This window comes from Papio anubis, chromosome 4 (assembly GCF_008728515.1).
Source record: "Papio anubis isolate 15944 chromosome 4, Panubis1.0, whole genome shotgun sequence".
Taxonomy (NCBI): Eukaryota; Metazoa; Chordata; class Mammalia; order Primates; family Cercopithecidae; genus Papio; species Papio anubis.
In genome coordinates this window covers 161,747,866-161,769,746 of record NC_044979.1, presented here as the reverse complement: position 1 = coordinate 161,769,746, position 21,881 = coordinate 161,747,866, and the positions used below count along the sequence as shown (strand labels likewise).

Below are 21,881 nucleotides of genomic sequence, written 5' to 3'. Positions count from 1 at the left end.
TCAGAGACAATTCATTATGTACAGGGCGATCAGAGACACTTTATTATGTACAGCGTATGTAAGGCAGTAAGAACATAAACACAGTTTCAATGAGTTGTAGATTTGGTGGTCAAAGGATGTTCTCTTTTGCTCATGCCAATTTTCTCAGTGAAATAAGAAGCAAGTCTTCTGCTGAGAGTGGGGAAAACTGAGGAGGTATTTGAGGTTAAGAAGAAAAAAAAAGCCTGAAATGGGAATCTCAGAAAATGAAGAGTATAAGATGCCCAAAGAAATGTATAGCTTCCAAGCAAGGGCAAAGGCCACAACACTTATGAAAATGGTCATTTACTCAAAGTGAAATCATTCAGCATGATTGTGCATTTTTCTCTAGTCACATTAAGCTCCTAGCTATTGATCCAGGATAACCAAAGTGTTGGGTTTAATAAGGGTTGGGGTTCTTCCAGGCAATGGAGAAAGAGATAAGAACATTGACAATAGGTGCAAAAGAGTAATTTTAGTGATGGCCCATAAATCAGTGCTGAATAACAAAGGACACCATGACAGGAAAGAGGTGACATCAGTTTGAATTCCTTTAAAACTGCCATTAGTAAATTGGAAATGCAGGTGAGGTCCAAGATGCGGTGGAATGAGTATTCTAGAAAGATACTAAAGGGTGGTGGTCAGATTTATTAATTAACATTTACGAAATAGCACTGTTATTGCCAACAACAAGGGTGAAGAGATTTTGAAGGAAAAATAGTCAAGGGACTTGAGAGGCAGGGCTAGGTGGATGTTGAAATCACAAGAATGATAAGAGAAGTTGTGGAGGAAAGAGAGACCATAGGCCAGATGTTAAGTCTTCAGTGAATGAAGGTTTGGGGTAGGGCAGACCACAGATATTGATAACAAGAAGTAGTATAAGATTGCCCCAGCTACTACTGAGGCTAAGGCAGGAAGATCTCAAGTTTGATTCTGGCTTGGGCAAAATAGCAAGGCACCTACTCCATCCAAAAAAAAAAAAGGCATGGTATATGCTTCTCTTTTCATGGCATATGTACTACAAAAAAACACATGGCAGACTGGGCATGGTGGATCACGCCTGTAATCCCAGCACTTTGGGAGGTCGAGCTGGGTGGATCATGAGATCAGGAGTTTGAGACCAGCCTGACCAACATGGTGAAACCCCGTCTCTACTAAAAACACAAAATTTAGCCAGGCATAGTGGCAGGTGCCTGTAGTCCCAGCTACTCGGGAGGCTGAGGCAGGAGAATCACTGGAACCAGGGAGGCGGAGGTTGCAGTGAGCCAAGATCATGCCATTGCACTCCAGCCTGGGCAACAGAATGAGACTCCATCAAAAAAACAAAACAAAACGAAACAAAAAAACATGGCTTATATGCTACAAAATGTTTTAAAGAGTAAGAATAAATAATAGTTTGAAAAGTGGATATGAAGATTATGAAGAGCCTGAGCACCTCCTGGCCCTATAGGTGGTAGGATGTGGGAGAAAAAGAATAGCTCTGCTTTGGTAGTGCTGCTGAGGAAGCCATCGTCTCCTGGAAAATCAGATTTTAATTAGAGTAAAAAGGTGATGTGAATGTTCCTTTCCACTTCCTGAGTTAACCGTCTCATGCATCTTCTTTCATCTCAAAACTCAAAAATCCCCTCAGCCTTCTCACTCTCAGTAGATTATTTCTCAGCAGATCTAATTTCTCAAGAAAACAGACAGGGTCAGAAGAGAACTCTCATTCTGAAAGCCGGAGTTGCACAGTGGAGACAGTGAAAGAGGGTGAAGTGACAGATTGTGCTCCACTGAGCACAGTGAAGCGGGTGGGGAACGTCTGGAAAAGTAATAAATCAATGTGCAAAGCCTTCCAGAATTAAAGGTCTGCAATAAGGAAACCTGTCTTTCTCATGATGACAGAGGGATGTGAGGCTTGATGGAATTTGTCTTGATGCTATCTGAGTGGAAGGGGAACAATAGGTTATACTGTATCTTTGCATACTAGGCCATTGTAGAGGATAAATGGGCAGTATTGAGTTTATGTGGCTGGGGATGGGGGTAATGGAGGTCTTGCCAGGAGCTGTGTGGGCCTTTATTTAAACCCTCTGTTCTGGGTAGGGTTAGGAAAGTGTTGAGTAGTGGGCTTTGGGGGAGAGTAGATGAGAAGGTTTACAATAAGAAATTGTCTTTAAATATAAGGCATGAGATTCATCAGTTCTACCAGGTATTAAAACTATTTAAAATCATTAATAATTAAACTGAGGTGTGTCTGGTACAAAAAGATATACCTTGGTCATTGGAACAGAATAGGTAGTTTAGAATTATATATTCTCTAAAGAAGACATAGCCAAAGGATGCAAAATGTGAGCATTATTTAATAAGCCACATTTAGATAATTTGGCTTAACCAAAATTTAAATCTTAGAAAACATAAACTTTGATGCAAAAATATGCCAAATAAAATAACAGATATAGAGAAGCATTAAATATATAAATTTAAATAGGTAAACTCAGAAACAGGATAGTTATGTATCAACTATCTGAAAAAGAAGACTAATTTTTAAACTTGGAAACAACACAGAAGAGATGTTTTAAATGAATAACCATATGTTTTGTTATGCATAGGTTTTAAACTTCAGAATGTCAGTAAGGTAAAAATTATAGAATAAACCATTTTGACGAAGGGTTTTTATTAAAAGACATATAATTTTGTGTACTTTTTAATATCTTACTTATATCTTCACTGAAATTAAGATCATCATTTAGAAACTATCACCAGTCCAGAACAACAGCACAAAATTCATTCAATATGAGTAATAAACAGTGGACAAGATGTAAAACAGTGTCAGACCTAGCTATTAGCAAAGAAATTATCAAGTAAAATAAAGACCTAAAATTTTCACTGAATTTACTAAAATATTAAATGATAATGTACTTGTATACCCTTACAAGTTGAAACAATTCTTTTTGAAAGTAGTTTTATAATGTGTTCTAAGCAATAAAATGTATGTGTTATTTAAGCCAGTTAATTAATTTCTGGAATTTTATTCTTAAAAAAATCAAAATAATAAAAAAGTCTATGTGTAAGGAGATATTCATCACTACATTAATTATAATAAAAAATTAACCTCAAAATAGTGAATGGTGGATGGAATAACTTCTAAGGCAGCCATTAATAAAGCTTATGAAGAATATGCAGCAGAATGAAAAGACTTATGTTATACAAAGTATATATAATATATATTATATATAATATATAATAAAAAGTATAGACCATGCTCTGTGACTGCAAGGATGCAACTACACACAAATGACTAAGAGACAGTATACAAAGATATTATTTGTTAAATTGGGGTGACAAAATTATGGATGATTTTCTTCTGCTTCCAAATTTTCTGAAATAATCGTGAAGCGTTTGGGTAACACCATGCATCTTCCCATCACATTAGCTTTAGAAATATTGGACTGAGTGGATAGAAAACATTACATTTCTTCTCCGAATTTCATGGCATTGCTAAATGTTTTAAATACTGTAGACAGCTGTATCAGACATTGAGGATAAATGGCCTATTTACCCTACTTAAATAGGAGATTAGAATATTGGTTATGAAAGGATTTCAAAAGCACCATATCTCCAGCTGCATCCATATAACTTGTAAGTATGATTTGAACTGTAAAAAAAGAACAAAACCTCTTAGGATTAATCAGGAATTCTAAAATTGATACTTTGAAAAGTTTACTTCCAGTGAAACTTTATTATGTGCAAGAACGAATGATAATACAGCCAACAGTTATACAAACATTATTTCAAACGTCTTCCAGTGGCTATTAGAAAAGATGTGCCATGTTTATTTCTTGGTGGCTAGTCCTCAAAATACCACTTTTTAATATTACATCAGAACTTTATCGAAGTTCAAAGATTATATGAAAGACCACTGTCCTATCTTAGATTTTCATGTTCAACATGCAGCTGCATAAACCATAGGGATTCTTGCTGAAATGTCCTCCAGCAGTTTTTATGCAGATGGCAGAATATAAACGCTTTGTTAGAGATGCATAAACACATGCCATGGCTTCATGACAGAGAATGATGTAGAGTCAATCTGCAGAATCAGTTGGTGTGTGCTCCTCAAGTGGGAGGCAGGGAAAAGCTTTGGCAGAAAAGCAGCATAGAACCACATGCTTATATGAAACAGTTCAAAGGGTTTCCTGCTGCAACTTCCTATTTTCCATGGAGGCTGCAGTGTTTCATTCTTGGCTTGGATGAAGTTTATTATAAATCTCTTTGTCTCAGTGCTCCTAGATATAATGAAGTTAAGGAGTGGGTATAATGCAGAGGGAATGTGTATTTAGACTCCACAGGACTTACTCCATTTTGTTGCAGGAAACAGAGTTTGGAGTAGCCCAGCCTCCAAGGGTCTGAGGGCGCATTGGGGAAACTGTGTGTGCATCCTTGCTGATTTATTTACAGAGCTATGTTCTCGGCCGAACGCCCTCAGCCTGCCCAGCCCACTAGAGACTTGCAAGACTTTTGGTCCACAAAGGAGTGCTCAGGGGACATCCCACTCAGTTCTGTGGTTCCGTCTTCCTCTTCTCTTCAGTGGCTCAATTCTGCTTCCTCACATCCTCCAAGTACAGGGCAATCAGTAAGCGGTTCAAATCATCAAGCTCTTGGTAAAGATAGGCAAACTAAAAAGATCCAGAAGAAAATTGTATTAGTCCATTCTCACGCTGCTATAAAGACATACCTGAGTCTGGGTAATTTATGGAGAAAAGAGGTTTAACTGACTCACAGTACCACTGGCTGTACAGGAAGCATGGCTGGCGAGTCCTCAGGAAATTTGTAATCATGGCGGAAGGTGAAGGGGAAGCAAGCACATCTTCACGTGGCCAGGAGAAGAGAGAAAGAAGGGGGAAGTGCTACACACTTTGAAACAACTGGATCTTGTAAAACCTCACTCACTATCCTGAGAACAGCAAGGGGGAAATCCACCCCCCTGATCCAATCACCTCCCACCAAGTCCTTCCCCCAACACTGGGAATTACAATTTGACATGACGTTTGGGTGGGGACACAGAGCCAAACCATATCAAAAACATAGTTTTTGTCAGCATATCGGTGGAAGTGCTATGTATGTCTATGTCTGTTTATCAGAACACTGTCAAATTCTTATTGGAAAGAGTACAAATTAAGGTTCATGCAAAAGCAATTGCAGTTTTTGCAATTACTTTGATGGCAAAAAACGCAATTACTTTCGCATCAACCTAAGAGAAGACATTTAGAAAAGTTTGTTGAAATGTTGTCTGTTCTTTTCTGCCATTCTAGTATTAAAAGCTTGCCCACTTATTTGCATTATTATGACACTGGTCTTGTGAGTTGGGTTACATTCACAGTAGGCAATTAAGGCATGTCCGTTTCCAAGCAGAATCAGGATCCTGAGGATGATTCAGCAACTGGCAATTCATCAGATTGGTTGCTGAGGGAGTTGCTCAGATGTTGCAAAATGATTCAGTTCTTGGAAGCACGGATAAATTTCAGCTCCAGGAGTACTTCTCTATCAACACTAGAGAAAGGAACTGAGACCACTACAAAATAGACATTTATGCATAGTCATAAAGTGTATTAAAAGGTAGAACAGAGGATACTAGAGGCTGAGAACGGTAGGAAAAAGGGATGGATAGGGAGAAATTTGTTAAGGGATATAATATTACAGCTAGATAGGAAGAATAAGTTCCAGTGTTCTATACCACTGGATGACTATAATCAATAATAATATAGTTTCAAATGGGTAGAAGGAAGATGCTAAATGTTCCCAGCATAAAGAAATGATAACTGTTTTAGACAATGGGTATACCAGTTACCCTGATCTGATTATCATACATTATACATATCAAAATATCACTATATACCCCATGAATATGTACAATTATTATTTGTCGATTCAAAAAATAATTTAAAATTTAAAAACTTTTTAAAAACACTGACGTATGGTACAGTAAAAAGTTAATTTAAGAAAAATGTTCAAATAAGATGCAGAAAATTAAATTATTCATCTTTATTTCCTAACCTATTTGTTCTCCTTTTTTGTCTTCTTCTTCATATTTCTGTAATGGTTCCACCCCCCTCCAATTATAGGAGTCCTGTACTGGGTACCCAATACCTCAACCCCTTCTTTCATTTTCTCCCCTTTCTCCACACACCCAGTCATCACCTAAAGACTTGGCTGCTCAAGGACTGTTAGGATGCTTTTCCCCTCACTGTCATGAGTCCCTTATCATCCCTCACATATGCCATTACATTGTTGCAGCTTTTCTTTCATCTACCTCTGCCTCTGTCAACTGCTGAGTGGTCTTCCCAAAGCATATTCACTACCATGATCAAAGAATCTCTGATAACTACATGTTATACATTCTACATTGCATTCAGAGCCCACCATGGTGATACAACTAGACTCCTCATTGTCTTTTCCCATTCTCCCTTTCATGCACGTTTTGCTTGAGCTGAAGGGCTCTCCCACTTCAGTGCTTTTGATCAACCTGAATTGTCCCTCAGCTTCTCTTTCTGCCCCTTCAGCATCATATTTTCAAGAAACTTTCTCTAAACAACCAATTCTTAACACTTTGACCCATGATACCACATTTTAGAGCACTTACCCTTTCATACATATGTGGTCTTGACCTAATAAAACTAAGATTTTTGCAGCCACAATTTATGTCCCTTCCCAAAGTGTCTAGCCCAGTGGCTTCAACACAGTAGAAATGCAAATACTTGCTAACTCCCTGATGTTCTCTTCCCCTTCTTTTTCAGCAGCACCACCTCCCTATGGTTACGACCATGAGATGGAATACTGTGCAGACTTGCCTCCTCCATACTCTGCCACCCCACAGGGCTCAGCACAGCATTCTCCACCCCCTCCTTATCCTGGAAACCCAAGGAAATAATCTATCTCCCAGAATGGAACATGTGCCAATGGGTGATCTTGCCTGGAATAAAATGCATCTACTCAGAAACAGGCAGGAAAGAATTGCTCCAAGGAATACTTTTTGGGGTCAGATAATATGTCAGGTGGAATATCCCTGCTAGGAGATAAAGGGTTTCTACCCTGCTCAAAGCTGACCTCATCTGGAGTATTAATGTTTGGTTCTATGGAACCATATTTTAAGAGATCCGCTGATCCACCTAAGCACATTCAGAGAAGAGTAATGTAATTGACAAAATATCTGATAATCATGTTGTTTAAGGCCAACGTGAAGGAAGTTTCAGTATTGATCCTGGAAAAAAGGAGATCTAAGTAGGATGGGAGAATGATTTGGCCTACACAAGGAAGCAACTTTATTCTACGTAGCTTTAAAAGTCAGAACTAGAATTGTTCATTCTTTCATTCATCAATAAATGTATTTTAAATGCCTAAGAGCTTACTATGTGCCTAGCACTATTTGAGGTCCTGGTGGAAGTTACAGGATGGGTGCTCTGGTTTTAGTACAAGAAAGAGCAACGACTAGATTGCTTTGTGAAGCTCTTGGTAGAGACATGCTCCAGAAGGGATAACAAAATCAAATAGTAGATGGGTTCATTGGGCCTCAGAAGTTCTGCTTGTGTTTTAGGTGGGTGTGAAGTGAATTTCTATGTGTTCAATAGTGAATACAACAGAAAGAGTTGGATCTTATTTATTTAATTACGGAGTTAAAACAAGACCAAAAAGACTGAACAACCACTTGAAGCCAAGAACTCTTCAATGCCAGCTACTACCACCTAAACATCATCTGACTGTGTAGTAGATCAGAATAAAGGTTATTCCAACTGTGGGGAGAAAAAAAAATTGTATCACGTTCCACAGGTAGCAGACACATCACTTCTGAGTAAAAGATGAGAAATCAAATATTCCCACAGGATTTCAGGTCAGGGAGCAAAAATCTCAGAACTTGACCATGAAGATACACAATAGGCTTGCAAAAAGAAGGAAGAGTGGGAAATGAAGTTCAGATTCCCTTCTGTGGAAATCTTTGAAACTATTATTTTTTTCTTTTTGTAAAATTTTGATAATCTATTCTCTTAAAAAAGTTAATAACAAAATTAAGATACTGACATCAAACTGTTGCCTTTTGCCAAAATGCAAATTTTATGAAGTGCCTACCTTTATATGTATAATAAATAATTCTAATGTGCTGTATTTTGCTGTGAGTGACCTTAACATTTTATATTTTTATATGAGTTGTTTCAGGTATTTATAAAAATTATATATTGAACATTGGAAATAGATGATTAGATTTTTATGTCATTTTGCGATTAAATCTAAAATGTTTAATCCAATGTCATCATCAAAATTCAGTGAAATCCCAAAAAGTGCCAAGAATTTTGCTGAATGAAAGAATCAAATGAAGCATTTTAAGGTTTAAGTTATAGTACCTATACTTGCAGATAAGAAGCTTACTACATCATTATTATAAGTAGTATATATTACTTTCAAATACCTATATTAGAAAGATATTGATCTGACTGAAATATAATCTACCTGTCAGTAAGGTCCAAAAGCTGAATTTGTTTTGAATGACTTCCTTGATTTTTAAGCACTGATTATTTTCTTATACATGAGGATGCGAAGCATTCAGGAGTTTCAGCCTGTTCTAGTGAGGGGCTCCCTGACTTACATAAAGTTTTCAGCACAATTTTAATAGTACCTATGCTTTAATTTATTTTTCTTCTGCATATGGTCAGACCCAATTACACTGCAGCTATGACTCTCAAAGTGCCAGGGTCCCTGTGATGAGTCTGAGAATGCTGAATACAAATATACCATATATTCTTTCAGAAAAATGGAAAGGAAAGGCCAGCAGAAATAGAGTTTTATCATCTTCACCATCAATAAACATTTATTGCATACCTTCTACGTTCTGCAAATTTTCCCCAAATAGAAGCCAGTTCAGTCCACACCATCTCTCTTCTTTGAGTTGTTTATGGCCTCCCATAAGGCATTTTACAAACCCATAAGCCTACAATAGATGAGTATTTTTACTATTTGTATTAAGTGGCATAATAGCATAAATGCGCACATTACAAGTATAGACTGTTGGAGTTCACTGGGTGTTTTCATAGATGATGATGCTTGGGGAAAAACAGTATAGGATGTGAAAGCTTTGAATTATGGTTATTTAAAAACTAACATTTGCTGTGGCCAAAGTGTTTACAATAAGCAATAAAATGAAAGAACCTATTATAACGCAGAGTATATTTTCATTGTCTTGTGTCCATTTTTTTAACCCTCTATTCCTGCCGACTTTGCCTCATTCTTCTGTACAGGAAACATAGGGCTGGAGCCAGACAGACTTTATGTTGAATCCTGTCTCCTGCCTGTGTGATCTGAAGCAGGCTACTTCATCTCTGAGATTAAACTTTCTGCTCTGGAAAATGTAAATAATATTATCAATCTCATCGCATTCTGCAAAAACTGGATGAATATATAGAAAATTCTAAGTATAGTGCCAGGCACATAGAAAGTGTCCAGTAAATATCAGCCCAAAATAAATTAACAAAACAACAATACAATGAGAACAACCTCTAGAACTGTATTATCCAACACAACGGTCACCAGCTACATACGGTCATTTAAGTTTAATTTAATTGAAATGAAATTAAATGAAAAATTTACTTCATCTATCTCACTAACCCCATTGCAAATGCTGCATAGCCTCATGTGGCTAGGGGCTACCTACATTATTGGGTACTGCTGCTCTAGAGAAATCTATGCAAAAACACAGTGAAATTGTAGGAAGTCATTGAAAAAGAGACCACTCCAATCGCCTCCTCCAGGAGAAACTATGGACTTTGTCAGCTAATTGTGATGTCTTTCACTTATGTGTGTGGAGAGTCCACTCCCATGGAAGCAAGACCATAACTTGCGTGAGAACCATGAGCAGCCAGAGGCTTATCTGGCCCTCTCCAGAGCCATGGGCAGGAAAGCTGTTGCAAGAGCTGAAGGGCTGATGATAGGAGAGAGACCTTAGACCTGACGTTAGAGCTGGTGAAACAGAGCCGCAGCCTGTTCTCAGAGTCCAATCAGTTCTGCAGCTGCCTACCCAGCTTCAGAAGGCAAATTGCCACTACAGGAGCATCTGGGGCTACCTACATCTTCCTAAGGTGTAGGCTACCCTTCTGTTTTTTCATAATCTTGTTCCCACAACCAAATGAAGGCAGCACTCATCATACATCCAGTCTACTTCCAACTTGTCCTTCTTTAACCAAACTCATTTTGTCAATTTTTGGTTGTAGGTGAGGAAGGGACTGGGACACATAAGACTATATATGAAGCTCATCAAATAGTGGAGCTGTGGGTACTATTGTTTTAATTTTTCACTTAATTAAAATGACCTAACACCAGAATGCCAAAGTCATATGGTCACCTTGTTAATCACCATAGAGGCATCCAAAGACTACCATATTCTCAATCAAAACCTATCTGCAATGCATAGTTTTTGTTCTCTGATTTGGGGCCCAAGCTGCATGGGATATGGCTGAACTTGTACAAGGGCAAAACTCTTCGGGTGCAACTGTACTGTGTAGTATGGTTAGTTTAAACAGTGTCAGGACCTCCAGAAAAGGAAAGTGACATGATTAACTATAAAACGACCCACAGGTGATTCTGATTTCCAGCCTACTTAACCCCACTCAGGCCTCTAACACCCCTCTAATACAGAGGACAGAACCAAGGCTTCAGAGTAAGGGAGACTTTGGTTCCTCGCTCATCTGTCATCTTCTAACTACATGTTCTGAGCCAAATAACAACATTTCCATAACCTCAGTTTCATCCAAACTGTATGAATAACACCATCCTTGCCAGGTGGTTGCAATGATTATAAACAGTATATGTAGAACATCTGTCACAAAGATCCTACCTGGGTTGGTGACTCTGACAGATGCAACTGAATAGACATATTCTCTTTCTTTTATGCCCCACTCCTAAGCCTTACCACTTCTATAAACAGGTGCGTTCATCATCCATTGCTGTGTGACAAATTAACTCAAAACTTAGTGGCTTGAAACATGTATTATCTCAGTTTCTATGGATCAGGAATCTGAGAGTGGCTTATCTGGGTCTTCTGACTCAGGGACTGTCACAGGCTGCCGTCATCTCAATGTACAACTAAGAAAGTATCTGCTTCCAAGCTCACTCCCACGCATGGTCACTGACAGGATTCAGTCCCTCCAAGCTTTGAGCTAGGGACTTCATTTTCTCACTAGCTATTGGCCAGAAACCACCCTCAATTCCTTGGCATATGGGCCTCTCCATAGGACAACTTTAAATATGTCAACTTGCTCCCCTAGAGCAAGCAATCAAACAAGAACCATGGAGTGGAAGAGAATGCTAGGAAGACAGAAGCCACAGACTTTTGAAATCTAATATTGGAAGTGATATCCCATCACTTTTGCCATAATCCATTCTTTAGAACCAGGACACTAAGTTCATCTCACATAAAAGAGAAGGGAATTACACAAGGACATGGAAACCAAAAGGCAGAGAGCTTTGAGGGCCATCTTAGTAGTGGGTGTACCATAGCAAAGATATTTTATCTTTTTCTCCTTAAATTGATTATTTAGAGTTTAGGCAACATAGAAAATAATACCTTCCTTCTAATGAGAATGCACCAACTCAACAGCTGAAAGAATCCAAGGCCATGCTTGACTGTGATCAAATTGCTTTCATTGAACCGACAAGAGCAGAATGGAGCTGGCAACATTCAAGGGCTGCATTAACTAGATAAGTGCTACATTCCTAAGAAATATTGAAAAGATACACACAAGGCTTGTGTTTCTCATGAACTTCATTTATGAGCTAGACTAAGGCCCATCGTATTAGGCAGGGAGTGAAGTACAGCACATACCACATACCTTTACGGACGAGTCTTAAAATAGTGCCAGTTCTAACCTTTGTTTCAACTCCATTCCAAGATATTTAGTCTTCAACAAGAAAATAATTCCAAGACAAGTTCCCAGATGAGTGTTCAGTGGATCAAGTTGCTACCTAACCTAATCCTGAATGCCTTCCCTAAAAATAACATCCAATCCAAGGAAATATTTGGAACTGTGGGAAGATGTGTTAGGAATATTTGCCTTCTCTGGATGCATGAAGGAGAAATTGGTTTTTTAAAAATTAGACTTTGATTTCTATTTCTGCTCTGCTCCCCTTTTACTTTTCTTTTCTTTTTTTCTTTCTTTCTTTCTTTTTTTTTTTTTAATGGAGTTTTGCTCTTGTTGGTCAGGCTGGAGTGCAATGCCATGATCTCAGCTCACTGCAACCTCCACCTCCCGGGTTCAAGCAATTCTTCTGCCCCAGGCTCCCGAGTAGCTGAGATTACAGGCGCGAGCCACCACACCCAGCTAATTTTTGTATTTTTAGTAGAGCCAGTGTTTCACCATCTTGGCCAGACTGGTCTCAAACTACTGACCCTCAGGTGATCCAACTGCCTTGGCCTCCCAAAGTGCTGGGATTACAGGCATGAGTCACCGTGCCCAGCCTCTGTTCTCCTTTTTCTAACCCAGTCATGAATAGCTTTTGAGTGTGTATCACCTGTCATTTATTTTTTAATTGTTGTTTGTTTTTTCTTTAGAGACAGGGTTTCATTCTGTCGCCCAGGCTAGAGTGCAGAGGAATGACATTGACTCACTGCAGCCTCAACTCCTGGGCTCAAATGATCCTCCCACCTCAGTCTCCCCAGTAACTGGGAATACTGGTGCGCGCCATGAAACCTGGCGAATTTGTTTATTTTTTTGTAAAGACAGGGTCTTGCTATGTTGCTCAGACTGATCTCGAACTTTTGGCCTCAAGCAATCCTCCTGCCACGGCCTCCCAAAGTGCTGAAATTACAGGTGTAAGCCACCACACCTGGTCCGTACCTGCAATTTCTGAGCGTGAGGAAGAAGCAAGGGAATCATTTTCTGAATCTCGTTTGGTCATGGCTGATAAATGAATAAGATACCTTGCATTGTTTCCATACCCTGCAAGATGAATAATTTTTTCTGACTAAAATCTGAAGAGATCCAAGAGATCTGATTCCCCATTTTTGTACCTTATCAGTTAATGTCTTGATTATCACACATTTTGCATATCATCTTCCCTACTGACCTGAAAGGAACTTGAAAGCCATCCAAAGGGATAAAACATTCAGAGTTCAACTCCTGCTTTACCTGTGAAATGAATTTGGAGACCACCCTCTGTGTCCCTTGCCACCACCTGAAGGCACAGTGCTAATTCCCTTACCTCCTAGCCTGAGGATAGATAAACCCTCACTTATGCTGCAGAAACCCTCCTCATCTTTCCAGATCTAGGTAAAGAGCTGATATCTGGAGAAGAGGACTCTGGTAAATTTTTCAATCAGAATTAATCATTTCCCACCTCCAGCCATTTTGGTACCTAATCCAATATCCCTCTTGTAGCCTTGTAATAGGTTTGTGTAAATGTCTGTCTCCTCCATTAGATTCTAAGCTCTTTGAGAGCCAAGACTGTCCCTTGGGTATTTGTAGTCCTCAGGGAGTACCTACATGATATTTGGGACATGGTAAAAATGATTGAATATATTAAGTAAGCAACTAATATTTGACATGAAGGAATATTAAAATAACTTTAAGAATGAGAGGAAGTGAGTTTATAGAGAGTAACATATTCTAACTGTAGTCCATAATCTAAGGTATGAGTCAGACAACTGAACAAAGGCTGTAGTTTCATAGTTTTTAATTGATGATACATGTCAGTACAGATAGAGTTAGATCGTGCCTTTAAGTGCAGTATTAACACATGTCCCTTCATGAGAGGAATGTGCTCATCTTGAATGACTCAGTGGGAACAGGACAACATGTCAGTTTGGGAGAGGCACTTTCATAATTCTCAAAATTAAGCTTCTCATTTTTACATAAAAAGAATACCAACCAAATATCAGAAAATAATTGCTTCACGAATTGTATTTCCATAGAATAGATACTAATGCAATTTAGACTTCAGAAGCAATGTCCAAAGGATACACTAAAGGTATTTTACTAAAATAAGATGCCATAGTTTTCACATTACCATTTCTCCAGGGTATGCTGAAAAACTACTGAATATTCTGAAAAGAAACAAAAACACTAAAATTGGCTGAAAATGGGTTATAAAATTGCATCCAGCTTTTGTGCTATTATTATTTAATATGTATGGAGAGAAATAGTGCATTTATCCATGTTCTGAAAAGCAGTAATGCCACTGTAAAAACGTTGATTCTCAATGGAATAGTCCCTAGAAATGTGTTACCTTAAATAATAACAACAGTAAGTGTGTGTGTGTGTGTGCGCGCGTGTGCACGTGCACCAAGCACTGATCTAAGCAATTTACATTTAATTTACATTTAACTCTCTCAAACCCATGGCATAGGTATTCTTATTATCCCCATTTTGCAGCTTTGGATACTGTAAATATGTCAATTCATAATCTTTAGGCAAATTCTAGTGATAGGCATTGTGCTTTTATTATATTAAAACAATTCTGAAAAACAGGACATTTTTATGCGAACATAATTCTAACTTTTTCTTCCTCTAGGATGAACCTTGCCTAAGAGACTTCTTATTCTCTCATGCAAAGAAAATCTTGGTAGAACCGCTCCCCGTGCTCAGTCCTTCAAATACTGAGAGTGAGCAGTTAAGCTCAGCCTGGGCTCCTGCCTTCCGTGTTACATGCAGAATACAATGATTTCAATGACTAACCCTTTTCTCCTAGTACAGCATAAGCAGCCATAAAGTAGTACTTACCTGAAACTATTGATTTTGCCAAACTCAAATGAATTAATAGAATAATTCTATCAAACAATTTAGATGAACTCATTATTTAATTTTTATGTGAATTGACCATCATATTGGCACAAGTTCTTTACAATATGTCAGCAGAAATAAAAATGAGGACCAGACATCACTTCATTATATAATGATTTTTTGAGCAAATATCTGGCATGACATAAGATATCTAAAAGTGTTGGATGAACAAAATGTTGAATAGAAACAAAAGGTAAGAAGATCATTGACATTAAACCTTTTTTGTACTGTGTACATATCCCCTTTCCCTTTACAAATCCACTCTCCACACCCTCCCCTCTATTTCTGCCCAGGAGTCTACACTGCTTGGACTGCATCAAGGACTTCCCTTGACACTTGTGCTCCTGGTTGAATTTGGCCAATGGGGAGGCCATTCAGGAGAGCAGAAGGAAAAAGGAGAGTGAGGATGGAATACTTATTTGAAGTACTTATTTGGATGGTGCCTCTCAAACACAACTCCAATTCCCATGACATGCCTTCTCCAAACAGCTATATTTCTTAGTTTCTCTTTGCCCTTTTAGACCCAGGGCTGCCAAGTTTCCCTATTGCTGCTAGTCATGGAGTACTGCACTACTGCTTATAGTTTCACTTCACTCTATCCACGTGAACTCTCTTCAAATTACTCAGTATGGGTGGCCATCTACTTCTTCCCAAGGCCCTGGTTGAGACACTTTCATTCTTTTAAAAATATGTGGATATTTAAAAATATCCAACCAGAAGCACAAGTGTCAAGGGAAGTCCTTGATGCAGTCCAAGCAGTGTAGAATCCTGGGCAGAAATAGAGGGGAGGGTGTGGAGAGTGGATCTGTAAAGGGAAAAGGGATGTGTACACAGTACAAAAAAGGTTTAATGTCAATGGTCAACTTATCTTTTGTTTCTATTCGACATTTTGTTCATCCAACACTTTCAGATATCTTTTAAAAATATTTTAAAATATCCGATATTAAAATATCTTTTAATATCAACCAATATATTAAAATAGACCAGCATCTCTTCTCAACTGTTCTGTGTTTGCATTATGTGTTTATTTGAGAAAGCAAGCAGGAGACCTGGGTTCTAGTCTCAACTCTACCACTAACCAACTTTCAGATGATGAAAACTTCTGCAAGGCCACTGTGTTCTTAAGAACAAAATGGCTAGGTGCAGCAGCTCACACCTGTAATCCCAACATTTTGGGAAGCTGAGCCAAGAGGGTTGCTTGAGGCCATGAGTTAAAGACTAGTCTGGGCAACATAGTGGGATGCCATCTCCACACACACACGAAGTTTGTAACTAGTCAGGTATGGTGGTGAGCAACTATAGCCCTAGCTACTCTGGAGACTGAGGCAGGAGGATTATTTAAGCTCAGGAGTTGGAGGTTGCCGTGAGTTATGATTGCACCCAGACTCTGTCTTTAAAAAAAAAAAAAAAAAAAGACATTTAAGCAGCCAACAAACATATGAAAAAAAGCTCGTTATCAATGGTCACTGGAGAAATGCAAATCAAAACCACAATGAGATAGCATCTCACATCAGTTAGAATGGCGATCATTAAAAGTCAGGAAACAGCAGATGCTCCTACTATTGGTGGGAGTATAAATTAGTTCAACCATTGTGGAAGACAGTGTGGCAATTCCTTAAGGATCTACAACCAGAAATACCATTTGACCCAGCAAGCCCATTACTGGGTATATACCCAAAGGATAAATCATTCTACAACAAAGACACATGCACGCATATGTTTATTGCAGCACTATTCACAATAGCAAAGACTTGGAACCAACCCAAATGCCCATCAATGATAGACTGGATGGAAAAAATGTGGCACACCATGGAATACTATGCAGTCATAAAAAAAGGATGAGTTCATGTCCTTTGCAGGGACATGGATGAAGCTGGAAACCATCATTCTCAGCAAATGAACACAGGAACAGAAAACCAAGCACTGCATGTTCTCACTTATAGTGGGAGTTGCACAATGAGAACACATGGACATAGGAAGGGGAATATCACACACTGGGGCCTGTTGAGGGGTGGGGGGGTTAGGGGAGGGATAGCGTTAGGAGAAACACTAATGTAGATGATGGGTTGATGGGTGCAGCAAACCACCATGGCACATGTATACCTGTGTAATAAACTTGCATGTTCTGCACATGTATCCCAGAACTTAAAGTATAATAAAAAATTAAAATTAAAAAAAGAATAAAATGTGCATGGCAGCAGTCAAGGATGAACAAACCAATAAAAAGGAATCATATAGACTCTTAGAGACACCATAGGACATTTTTGTGTAACACTTATTAAGTGAGAAAACAGACACAGAAGAGATGAGAGACTTGTTCAAAGTTACTGCTGATGGGACAGCTTTTTGGTAGCAATCCTTGGATATAGACTCCAGTTACTTGACACTTCTTTCCACTCTCCTACATATTATTTTTTAATTTAACAAACACATAGCACTTAATGTGTATCAAGCACTATTTTAAGCTCTTCACAAATGTTACCTCATATAATTATAATGTTATCTGCATTTAACAGGTGAAAAAACTGATTTTTAGAGAGGTTAAGTACCTTCTCCAAGGTCACACATCTAACCATGGCATGCAAAGTTGAGCAGGGAGACCACAGCATCCTTGCTGTTATCCATTGCGCTGTGCCACTTCTCTACACAACTGTTGGTTCAGGTTATTGTTGACATGCTCTTTCCAAACTCAGGGCCTTTGCACATTCTGATTCCTATCTGGAACATAGCTGACTGTTTCTCATTCCTCAGGTCTTACTTTTTTTTATTTTTCTTTTTAGAGACACAGTCTCACTCTGTTGCCTAAGCTGGAGGACAGTGATGCAATAGTGACTCACTGCAGCTTCCAACTCTTCAGCTCAAGCAATCCTTTTGCATCAGCCTCTGGAGTAGCTAGGACAATAGGTGCTCAACACCATGGCTAGCTAATTTTTTACTTATTTTTTGTAGAGCTGGGATCTCACAATGTTTCCCAGGCTGGTCTCCAACTCCAGGCCCCAAGCGATACCCCTGCCCAGGCCTTCCAAAGTGCTAGGATTACAGACAAGAGCCGCTATGTAGGCCAGATCGCATGTTAAATGCCAAACCATGAAATAAGCCTTCTCTGACAACCTGATCTGAGCAGGTCTCCAACAAAATCTTGTTCATTTTTCTGAATCAACATTCCCTATATGCTGCCTTCGTAGCACTTATCCCAAGATGTAGTTAAACAAATGTGTGTTTACTTCTTTCTGCTCTGTGCCCTTCTTCCACTAGACTGTAAACTCCCTGAGAACAGGGGTAAGTCTGCTCAATGCACGACTCTATACCTAGCACCCAGAGTAGGCACTGAGTAAGAAGTATATGTTGAATCAATTATCAAATGTGTTTTATAGAGCTATAATGTACGGTGTAGAATGTAGTTGCACAAATACTCTAATAAGGGCAAAGTTGCATATAAGTCCAAAGTTCTCAAATTCGAAGTGATTATAAGAACCAGCTCTCCTCCTCCCCTTCTACCCCTTTTCTATGCTGGCTTTTTAAATGGGTATGATTCACCATGAGTAATGGTACCATCGCTGTCACCCCAGGCCAAGGAGTTTTTGAAACAGTGCAGTAGGACCCCAGGTGATGCACCATCTAGGGAGATGCTACTGGTATTTAGTGCACCACAATAGACAATTGCATTAAAAAAGAATTTTCCTGCCCTAAATTTTTCTCAAGATTTCACTTCCTCAGTTACCTCACTATCAACCCCAAAGAAAAAAAAAACCTATAATTACAGAGGGGTCATTACTTCTAAAATATTTTGATTATTTAATGATGCTAACATGCTATTAGCAATGAATCGCTTAGTTGACTGTGCTGATCTGAGGAGCAGGTGGGTTTAAGAAATGTTCTACTTCCCTTCTCTTCTTCAAACTTTATAGACTGGTGTTTCAATAGCAAGAATATCTCAAGTTGTGCTTTGGCCTCTCTTGCCGCAGTTCTGTTTTGACAGTTCTGTTTCACCCAAGTAATGGCCTTGTGTCCATGACTCCCAGGGATGGATGCAAATATCCATTGTTCAAGTCAAGATATATTTTTACCTGACAGCAACCTGCATTCTGTTCAGAGAAAAGATGCATTTTATTGTTGGTAAAGAGGTTGAGCTGTAACTTGTGGATGCACAAGTTGTTGGAGTATGAATAATTGATACTAGACATAAGTCCTTTTTATGGCCTCCATTCGTTATGGGGAAAATCCAATCAGGCAGCACTGTTTTCATGTCACCAGGTTTGAAGTGTGTCTTTGGAAATTAAAACATTGGCTTTTTACGTGTGCTGAGCATGGATTTAAGTGAGTTAGACCCTGTACCTGTAAGATAGCATTAACATTAAAATATTAAAGGCAAGATTTCTACTTAAGAAGAATGAAACAGAAAATTACTAAAATGGGTCCATTGATATCATGACATCTCAAAGCCCAAGTTTATAAATAAAATAAGATTGGTAGGTTTCGTAGGAAGAAGATGATAACCTCTTCCCACAAGTTATCAAAAAGTAAGCTTGGTATGTTTGTGAACACCCTTTTTAGAATCGCTTTCATTCATTTATTTCATTCATGCCGGCATTTATTCAATCAACAGATTTTTATTGGGAACTTACTGTGTCAGACACTAAATGCTGGGGGTATAGCAATGAAGAAAATTGGCATGATCCTTTAACTCATAGAGAATACAGTAAATCTCTATGTACGGTACATGAAAAAAGGTCACTACAAAGTTAATTCATCAAATTCAATTGTAGGAAGTGCTGTGAAGACACATTAGCACAGGATGCAACCTTAGAGGTCATTAAGCGTGACCCTGTGATCTCAAAGGTGAGAATACTGAAATTGTGGGAAGTGAAAAGTCTTAGCTGAATGTAGACAGAGAATACAGCAGACACATTGGTCACACTGGTCAACATAGATGAAGTAGATGGAATCGTCTCTAGACATCAAGTTGACGAGACGATCAAAAGGCAAAATTCATTTGTACATTTGCTTTGGCTAAAGTCAGGCTCATAGATAATGTCATCTAAAGAGTTGTCCTTAAGAACATGTATCTTCAAAGTCTGACAATCTGAGAGGCTTTCATTTCCTGTTTTACTGTAACCAATAATGATTGTTTTCATTTCATTTTGTTTATTAAACCTATTAGTTATACATCTGTCCTTTACTCACTTGTCTATTGGTTAGTTGGTTGGATGTAGCAAGGCTCAACTATTTCACAGTGGTAAAAGTCCTTTATAAAGACACAGATCATCAATTCAGTAAACAAGGAGATGAGTTGTGCTATATAGGCCTAACTTTGTTAATATTCCTTCATTCATTCAACACATACTGACTGAGCACGTTACTATGTGTCAGCCGTGGTCCTAGAAGCTGGAGATTTTTCAGGGAACAAATAACTCCCTGGAGTTTCATTGTAATGGAGGAGAAGAAAACATAAACAAATAAATAGTGCATCGACTGTGAAAAAGCTCTGAGAGAAAAGAGCAAGCTCAAAGGAAAGACAGTAACAGGATTGGGAAACCAAAAGCCTGGGTTTTTGATAGGATGATCAAGGAACTATTGATACAGTGCCATTTAAGCAGAGAACTTAAAGAAGCAAGGAAATGAGACTTGCCAGTATCTAGGACAAAGGTATACCTGGAAGAGGAAACAGCAAAAGCTAACCCTCTGAGGTAGGGTAACACTCAGCCCATTTGAGGAAGAGCAAGGAGGCCATTGTGGCTGAAGCATCATGAGTGAAAGGAAGAGAAGATGAAGATAAGGTCACATAAGTGTCAGAACACAGGTCATGTAAAGCCTTGTAAGCCATGGTAAGGATTTTGGATTTTATTCTGAATGAATTGGGAAGTCAGTGGAAGATACTGAGGCAAAGAGTGATGTATACATATAGATATATAGTACATACTTATAGATGCTCATCAACTTCTAATACTAGCTACATCCAGATAAACCCACTGTAAGTTGAAAATATTGTTAAGTTGAAATGTAGGGCTTAAAAGCTAGATGACGGGTTGATGGGCGCAGAAGACCACCATGGCACACGTATACCTGCGTAACAAACCTGCACGTTCTGCACATGCATCCCAGAACTTAAAGCAAAATAAAAATTTTAAAAAAAGAAAATGCATTTAATACACCTAACCTACCGAACCTCATACCTTAGCCTAGCTTACCTTAAACATATATATATATATATGTGTGTGTGTGTATATATATATACAGAGAGTTACTATAATGTGTGTTTGTTTCAAATGACAAAATTGTGTAAGATATATCTCTTTGCTGCAATATATAATACTTGTATTAATATACTGCTCTTAAGATTCCAAAATGCTCTGATTTCTCTAACTGCATTTTTATCCTCCTGTTACAGATGCTTGATGGTGGCACATGAGAGAGAGAGGTGCAAAACGAAGATATAGGATTAAGGCACATTTGCAAATACACAGCCTGATACCATTTCAAATTTGGTCATGGTTATCTGTCCCATCACAACATACATTAACGTCCCAGCAGAGTGCTTCTTCTAGCACATCTCTAGTAGATACGTACAAATGATAAACAAAAAAGAAAATCTTGGAAATCATATCATTGCCATGGATCTTGAAGGAGTTGGAGGTGTAGCTGGGTTGTTGAGTAGCAGCTGGGGATGGCTGCTAGAGAGGTGGTACTGGAATAAAATTAGGAGTAATTCAAAGTAGAGTGTTATGGTTCCCTGGAGATATTTTTTTACTTCAAAATGTCTCCTTGTGCCTGGAGAATGCTGGCAAAACTCTAAGCAGCCCTTCTCAGCCTATCCACCAAAAGTACACCCAGAAATAAAACTTCCCAGCACAAGATTAGGTCTCGAAAATTTATTTTCATTTTTAAAAATCCTTGGGTCTTCTCTTTGGACTTTCTACTAGCCTGTTTGCCACTTCCTGGACTGGAGAATTGGGTTCTTTGTATGGTTCTGTCTACACTTCTGGATGCTTATGAGCCATATGATACTACACAAAGATTCACTGCTGATTTCATTCACTTTATGGAGAGTGGATAGGGACAAGAAGCGTTGTG

At 38.6% G+C, this 21,881-nt stretch overlaps 1 protein-coding gene across 4 annotated transcripts in view; it reads left to right on the top strand.

Annotated features, from left to right (window-relative positions):
• The window catches only part of CYYR1 (cysteine and tyrosine rich 1), a 117,870-nt gene extending 96,208 nt beyond the window's left edge, over positions 1-21,662 (top strand). The window contains exon 4 of one of the 4 annotated variants that reach the window (XM_017956494.3): positions 21,199-21,662. In XM_017956494.3, the coding sequence (XP_017811983.2) occupies positions 21,199-21,206 (8 nt within the window). In that variant the 3' untranslated portion in view covers positions 21,207-21,662. Of the gene's footprint in view, positions 1-4,365; positions 5,981-6,788; positions 9,210-21,198 lie in introns of those variants that run through there. The other 3 variants (XM_003895581.5, XM_009202406.4, XM_017956493.3) reach the window with 3 other exon arrangements.
• Positions 21,663-21,881: the final 219 nt, after the last annotated feature.